The sequence below is a fragment of the Pinus tabuliformis genome, chromosome 6 (genome assembly GCF_031772625.1).
Source record: "Pinus tabuliformis cultivar Carrire ecotype Pingquan chromosome 6, CPIR1, whole genome shotgun sequence".
NCBI classification, from domain to species: domain Eukaryota; kingdom Viridiplantae; phylum Streptophyta; class Pinopsida; order Pinales; family Pinaceae; genus Pinus; species Pinus tabuliformis.
The window spans coordinates 729,538,715-729,547,157 of record NC_142292.1 but is presented as its reverse complement, the minus strand read 5'-3'; the positions used below and the strand labels follow the sequence as shown (position 1 = coordinate 729,547,157).

Here is an 8,443-nt window from a genome sequence, read left to right as displayed (position 1 = left end):
TTTTATTTACTTAGTTTCCAATAACCTTCCAAACGCATGCTTTCATATGTAAAATGATGTTTCTTTGAACAAATTTGTTAGTGACATTTAAGTTTGTGATATTCTCTGATCACTGTATCTGTTTGTTGTAATGCTTTTATTAGCTAGTGTGTATATTTCTGATAATTAAAAAATTACTGAAGAGTCTAGGTTTATCAATTGAAGGCCAGAAAATTATAATAATCTAGAGAGAGTTTAATCTGAGATGCAGGACAAACTTGCAGCATTGGAAAATGATTTATTTGTTGCAGATGAAGAGAGGGAAACATTGGCTTATGAGTTGGAAGTTGCCTTGGAGAAGATGGAATTAACATCTTTAGAGTTAAATTCACTTCAGGAGAAGCATGCTGCATTGGTATGTAGTTGATGTTGTTTAGTGGTGGTAGTTTTTGCAGCCATGTATGTTTTTGGTAATCAGTTGCATCTTTGTTGAGATATTATAGGATTGCTTATTTAAGGTTACTGAAGGGCGTTCTATGGTTCTCTTTTAAATATCTGCTCTAATATTGTCCTTGATCTAGTTTGACAAAATGAACTGTTGTTAGATGGTGCTGTAGGTTAGGATGGAAACTGCCTTTACCAGTGATTTTCTTTTGCCTTTGCATACAGGCTGAACAATTCCATGAGCGTGAAGCCATTTGCAAACAGCTAGAAGATTCAGCGAGCGCCATATTGAAGGAAAAAGAAGAGCTGGCTATGGTAAGTTGGAAATACATTAGAGGAAGTTGTTTCAGTTTATGTTTCTCTTATGTCACTGTTTGCTAACAACTGTTCAGTTCGTATTGATCCTCAGCTAATTTTTCCTTTTTCATTTTTATTTTGTACAACACAACGTATAACACAGCAAGTTGTGGATGCCTCTTTACAATTGGAGGAGGAAAAGGCTGTTTTCAGTGCCAGAGAAAAGTCGGCTGTGGAGGCAGTTAAAGAGGAAGGGGACAGGATGCTAAGAAAGGTTGAGACAGAAGTTAATTTGCTCAAAGAATATCTGCGCAAGGTACTAGGAGTTGAGATATTGGCATATTTCCTTTTCTGAGTTGTTCATGTATACTATCTTTTTTATTCTCTATGGATTTCTGCATCAAAGTTTAAGACATAGCATATAAACTTTCTATATTTTGCACTGTATAGATCGTGTGCTCAATTCCTGACTTGATAATTCTACTACCGAGTCTTTTGTATGAAAATATAGAATCGGAACTAAGATGCCACCATTATGTGAAGCTCCATTAAAAATGTATTTCTCATCTGGTTTTAGATGCCTAAGTAAAATGGCACAACTTTTAGTTCTCTTATGCTTCTTCTTATGTGCTGAGCTTGGATTCTAGGATTGTTTAGAGGTTAGGAATATTAGAGCTTGAAACAAATCATCTGTGGAACACCAAATGCTTGTTCCAATGTATGCATGTGTAAAATCATGTTTCTATGGATGGGAATGTTTCTGCACCAGATAATGGCAATGTTATCGGAAGCAAATCGGCGATCAAACAGGAAAACCCTCTGAACCAGGAACCAGTAAAAAAACTGGACAAAAAATCTGGTTGACCCAAAACACATAAAATATTTAAATTCTAAAGAAAAACATATATATTCATGTCCATTCATATGAATCCAAACCATTTATACACAAATAAGCAAAAGTTCTCATTTATATAGCATATATGGGTGCACATAACCAGAATAGCGTCAAGTGCAATCCATATCTGAATCGAAAATACATCAACAAACGGACTCTAGATGACCTCTAGCATCCTAGAGAAATCATGCTACAACAAATACCTACATATCATCAAAATCAATGCCTATATTTGGATCTTTGTCATCAAAATCACCCTCTAACCATTAAAATAAGATAGAAAAAATATAGCATGTCTACTCAAGATTTTGTTTGAGTGATGGGTATATTTTTAGTAGGGTCATGATAGAGGAGTTTGACAACCAATGCCACCGACATTAAGGTACATAGAGGGCTTGGTGCTCTTGAAACCTTTGTACATGACAAAATACTTTGGAAGCATTGCAATTCCGCCATTACTGAAAAATTGTTAAGTCTGCTGTATTTTGAATGAGATTTTAAATTCTACTTTCTCCATATGAAATGTGTTAAGGTCAAAACCATTCTCAAACATCCCGAGTCAATTCATGGTAATGTTAAAAGTTTAAGTGAAAGGATGAATTTAACATTAGCATGAATTCCATAGCAATAGTTGTTAGAGAATCTAGGGCAAAGTAGTGTTGTGATGATTCTCTGAGACTTGATAACAATTTGTGAAGTCTTTTTACTTTTCTTGTTAGCTTATTCTTCTTCTTCTTCTTATTAGTGCATATGTGTGTGCTTCATCAAACTGCTATCAAAACAAAATAACAAGAACACAAAATTTGGCTCTCTGCTAGGGACAAACCCTCTCCACTCTTGAGAGGAAAACCCTTTGTAAGATTTCTCTTATTGAAGCTTCTTATTTGAACAACTGCCAAACCCTAGACCCTTGACTAGGATATCCTCCAAGCATAAGTCAAATCCTTCCTTCTTCTGCACTGTCACTTCTGGCACATCTTTCGGCACTTTGTCTTCTAGGTTAGGAAACCCTAGAATATTAGGTCTTCTTTACTTTGTTATAGATAGAGGCTTCTTCACTTTTCTTTGGAGACCTTGTAGGCCTAGGTATACATCTGAATGAGGATATTCATGCTGCTGCCTTAAGTTGTTGTCAAACCCTTCCTGCACCTCGCACGTGTGACTGTTTCTAGCCCTAGAAACAGTCCTATCTTCCTCGGTTTTGTCTCTCCTTCCTTCATTTGTGAGGTTACCTTCAATGCTAGAGTAGGAGGCCTTTGTAGGCCTAGTATATTAGCCCAAAACATAGATATTTGCTATTATGATTTCCTGCTATACTTGGCCGTAGACAGGTCCTTTCTTCCTCGCACATGTGGTTGTTGATGCCCTAGAAACAACGCTGCACCTCGCTATTTTTCTTCTTGTCTTGCTGCTCTTGTAGACTTCTTATATCGGCTTTCTTGTCTCCCTTTTCTTGCGTATTTCAGAGCTTGTATTCCACGTTGAATGAGGAGTGGACAACCTCTATAAATAAAGGTCTGTCCCTCCTCTTTAGGCCGACTTGACTGTCTTTAAGGCCGACTTACAGTTTGCACTATAATTCAATTTTTACCCATCGTTTTGTTGCTTAGAGACCATGTTGATGCTAGGAGAGGATTTGACCATGATTGGAGGTGTTCCCTTGACCTTGTATGGTGTCATACATGATGTAACATGCCCTCAAAGGGTCTTATCATAATTACATTTTGGCTTTGACTCTCTAGAAGCACTTCAAAATGTTCTTGACTTATTTTCAATCAGCAAAAAACTCATTGACAAGTAATACAAAAACAATTTCTCTTTTCTTGAATAAGTACCAATATCAAAATTGCATTTATGAAGACCTAGCCTAGTTACATTTCTTTCAACACTCCCTCTTAACTAGGGAGGTATCCATACAATATTACAAGGTGTTTGCCAATTTTTAATCTTGAAGAATTCACATAAGAGAAACCGGATTTGCAATCCATCTGTTATAGCATCATATTCATCAACATTGTCATAGTGCAAGGCCTTGACTAAAAACTCCATCTCTTTACGAGACCATGAGCTACAATGTTGGCGAGACCAATGATTTATAGACACCTTCATCATTGTCTTTCAAGGTACATACCCACCTGGGTGTGCTCCGAGTATGACCTTCTAGGACTATTCTTATCTTGGGTTCCAACCCTCAACGAACATCGGTCCTCTTGCCTACTCTTGTGTTGGATGCCCTACACATCCTCAAAGAGTATCGGATGCCAGATGATTACCTAATCCTCCCATTCTTTCTTCCCAAGTGAAGACAAGAATGTTGTGTCTATCTTGTGTCTACATTTCCATTCATGGCCTTCATCTAGACTTACGGCTGTTAGTCCTGGTCTAGTGCACAACCCATGAAATGGAAAACACTATTGTCACTCCTTTGTAATTAGGGGTGATCCAAAAACTCCCTCTTGATCAGTGTCATGTCAGAGCTTTCTCTTAACTGGGGACTCTTTTCTTCATCAACAACTTCTTCTTTGTGGGACCTTCAACTTGCTTGATCTTCTTCCTTTCTTGATGTCATGAAGTCTTCGATCGAGCTTCTTCTCGGTAGGGCACCATCCATCGATCACTTTCCTTCTTGGTTTGTCATGTCATTGCTTTGTGGAAAGTGACTATCAGGTTCTTCTTGTCATCTTTGGCTACTACTTTGTCATCTTGTCCATGCTTCGAAATGCTCTCCTCATGGATGCTTCATAATACTTGCTAGGTTACATGCTTTGACCTAGTAGCCCATTATGACTTCATTCTGATATTGCTTCAACATTGATTTTTCTTTTGTTGGATGGCTTCTTCATCACGACATCTCTGTAGAGTAGAATCAGTTATCTGCACCTTTTGTATCTCCAAGGCCTTCAAAGGTGTCAAGGGTCCTTTCTTCTTTTATCAGAGTTGTCCTGCCTTCTTTCGGGAGATGTCTTATCAAGGCATTTTGTCAGATAGTGATCCTTGGTGATCATGGTGTTCTTCACATGCTTGATCTCTTTCTTCATTTGCTTCTCCTCAGATAGATAGGTCAACCATCTAATGCTTCTTGTGAGAGCATTCCTTCATTGCTTGCTTTCTGGACTTGTCAACATTTCTTCTTGCTTCTTAGTCAACAATCTTATGCTCCTTATGTGAGCATATTCTTTTGTTGACCTTCATCACATTGAGCATATTCTTTTGTTGATTTAGTATGCAGGAATTCTGGGGTGGAATCCATTGGAATGATGAGAGATTGACCCAGTTGAGGAAGGTGTTGGACCAAATCCATTCTCATCCTTACAACAGAGACATTAGTGGTGCGTAGGCCGTGGGGGTGCAACCATCTACATTGTGTGGGGAAAGTCGACAAATCAGGGCATCAGATCTCCTCAAAAGGAGTAGATAGGACAGGGACAATTAGAGGGTGAGACCAGGGGGTGCTTTTGCTAGTGGAGACCTAGCTTTAGATATCAAGAGCCTAAGGAGGAGGTTTTTTTGGGCACACTAGAGCGTGAGGAGCATGTCAATGTGTCCAGTGTGACGCAGGAGTCACCCTTGTTGGAGATTCCTTTGATAGCTCTGGTTGACACCTTGGGGAGAGAGTAGAGCACACACCCACAGGGCCTTCCATTGATGAGGTGCCAAGAGACACAGAGGTGTCCACCATTGAGGAGGTGCCATCCGTTGTTGAGGTATCCATTGATGAGGTATCCGGGGTTGTGACTGAGTACTCAGGTGATAGTAGCGCACCACAGGTTGATGAGGTGTCGGGAGACATCTCCACCGTTGATGAGGAGCCGATAGGTACAGAGGCATCTAGATCTATGCTAGAGTTACCAGACGACAGTCACCTGCAGTTGATTGGCAAGCATGTCTTGCATGTTGGATTGTCTATGGAGGAGCAGTTGGAGGCTCATGTTGAGTCCATGATGGAGGAGGATGTGCAACCATCCTTTGGGCTAGCCATTGATGAGGGGTAGCATAGAGACCGCACATTGGGATTTCAACACAGTTTGTTTCAGAGGCACATTGACGAGATCTACAACATTATTAGCCCACCCTTATGCATTGGATTGAGGGAGGCAACGTTGTTAAGACTCAAGACATACCCTAGCGGATGGTTAGGTTAGTAGGATTGAGCGACATGAGCTGAGTATGACACCACATCAGCTTGGAGGGCTTGTTTCTTCCACATGGGATTGTACATTCGATCCCTCCTTTGGGATTGGGTGGCGAGAGGTACTGAGCTAGTACCTGATGGAGCAGGCTAGGTGGTTGGATACATCCATGGCCACATTTCAACAGAGGTCATGGATAACCATAGGGACTCGAGTGCCAGACTGTCGTTGGGATCCAGGTGACATTTCCCATTACATCATAGAGTTGTTAGGTGACGGTAGTAGCTGCGTGATGGATCCAATGTTTGGGCGCACACACATTTTCAAATCTCCATCAGAGCCTGGGACAACACTAGTGACAAGATGGTTTGACAGGGGAGCAGACCAATTTCATGAGTTGTCTTGGCATATTGATTGTGCATGGAGTCATAGGGTGATTAGCCTACTATGGAAGGAGTTGGTAGGAGGAGGTGGCATTGGCAAACCACCGGACAAGGCATTACATGGAGACGGTGCTCTCTCATTGGTATATTGGACACTGGAGCTACTGAGGATAGGCACAATAGTGTCATTCCCATTGGCATGTGAGGAGTCGGACCGCTCAGGTCTTTCAGGGCAGATGGGGAGATGTAGCCCACATCATGGAGGGATTACTAGTAGATTGGTGGATGCATTGGCACATGTAGGATGTCATATGATACAGGGTGGCATGACAGTAGGTAGTGGTACGAGGGGTGCACAAGGATATGCTGCAGAGTCTAGTCTTATGCAGAGGGATGCGACTTGATGCATATAGACCCAATTTTAGAACCTATCATCCAGTGTTGTATAGAGGTATGCAGTGATGAGTAGTGGCTTGCAGAGGAGCATGGAGATGCGTGGTTGTTTTATGTAGCATGTTGGTTTGCATTGAGCGACTCACCTCGCATCAAGTACACGTGGGGAGAGCCAGATACAGTGACATAGGTAGGATACAAGACGATACAGGATGGTACAATAGTAGCACGGGGTATCCAGTGCTGTACAGGAATAGGCTGCAGGGTACAGTGCCAAGTCGAGGACTACAAGGATACTCAGTGGGATGTAGGGGCATATGGTTTTGCATAGCGAGGTCTTGGAGGGTTGCCTTCAAGGAGACTTATGGACGGAGACACCAGACATACCTTTGGGTGTACTTCACCCAGGATCGATGGGGATGCAGATGAGCGATACTCGATGGTATCCATGGGGACTCACATGCCTGTCCCTCTTGTACATCACTTATAGGCATAGACGACTTGGCTGTTGTCCTTTGACACTCTGAGTGCGAGTAGCTGGGGACAGGGAGCTCACCTGAGATATTGGGATGACACTCAACGCATTAGGGGAGAGATTTCTCAGTGGTGGCATTGGGTTGGTGCACGAGTTGATAACCACAGGTTGGGGGATGAACTGATCATTTGCAGGGGTGGCATATTGTTCATCAGTGAGTGTACGCTTGGGGAGCAGGTCACGAGGGAGATATGTGTCACTCTTTCCACAGGGCATGTCAGAACCATGCATGAGCAAAGGATACCGTGTACGATTGAAGCAGCTTTCCAGTATGTGTCCAACCTCCAAACATTGTATTAGCACATTATCGAGAGGGCGGATGGCAGAGCCAGGGGAGATGGTTGGCAGGGACAGGAGGGGTCCACATACCCTAAGTCGATTACGAGTATTGGATACCCATCTTTTGGTTGCATTCAAGGGGTAGCTCTTTGGCACACGTGGCTCCCAGCAATCATCGGTACTACATAGTGGCAGACACAGGGCAGATTAGCATGCATCAGATTAGCCCGCGATATATGGAGCCTATATAGTGATCACATGCAGGGACTAGAGATGAGGGCCAGAGGGATTCCATCCGTTGACAGGGCTATGCCGCAACAGATCTGGCTATGGGATGCAGGGATTTAGTTGATCGATAGATCACTCGTGATGAGCGGAGTCGTGGTAGAAGGTGATATAGCTCGCTCATGGGATGACACATGGGTTTCATAGAGGGTTTCATCATATGGGGAGGCAGACATTCTCTGTTGTTGTACAAATTCGGAGTTAGATTTAGATGGGTAGGAATTGATGCCATGGAGATGCCCAGGCAGGATGTGTCTCGGCACTTTCATTACTCCACCATCGTGTTCCATGAGAGGAGGATACTGATAGAGCACGATAGGGAGTATGACACAGTCAGAGTAGCGCAACGTCAACATGGTGGCACCACTCTGGGACTAGCAGGGAACTGGGGCATCAAAACTCTTCACAACTCAATAACCTTTAGGGATGTGTCAGCTACTGCAGGGGGAGATCATAAAGATCTTCCATTGGGCTTTAGCGAGTCACTGATGGAGCAAGGGACTTCTAGTACTTTAACTGGGCAGGATAGTGAATGGAGCGAGGGGAGCTTCATGTTGGACAAGATTGCTTGGGATCCTGGTATTGAAGGATTCTTTTATATCAGGACAGTGTAGAGGTCAGGCACAATCCAGTGGCACATCTGGGACCCTGGCACATTTTGCAGTGATAGTGGGGAGCAACAGTTAGAGAGGATGCTTGCTTAGGCATTGCTTGAGGACAAGCGATTTTTGGTGCATTGGAGGAGCTTGTCGGATGAGGATGCCACCTGGGAGGGTGAGCACATTTTGGAGCACCCAACTTTGAGGTTGCTTGAGGGCAAGCA

At 42.7% G+C, this 8,443-nt stretch overlaps 1 protein-coding gene across 1 annotated transcript in view; it reads left to right on the top strand.

The window, feature by feature from the left end:
* The first annotated feature begins 244 nt into the window (after positions 1-244).
* The window catches only part of LOC149260776 (kinesin-like protein KIN-7O), a 162,230-nt gene continuing 154,031 nt past the window's right edge, over positions 245-8,443 (top strand). The window contains exons 1-3 of the mRNA XM_089460964.1: positions 245-394; positions 649-738; positions 884-1,036. Of these exons, the coding sequence (XP_089317090.1) occupies positions 245-394; positions 649-738; positions 884-1,036 (393 nt within the window). The remainder of the gene's footprint in view (positions 395-648; positions 739-883; positions 1,037-8,443) is intronic.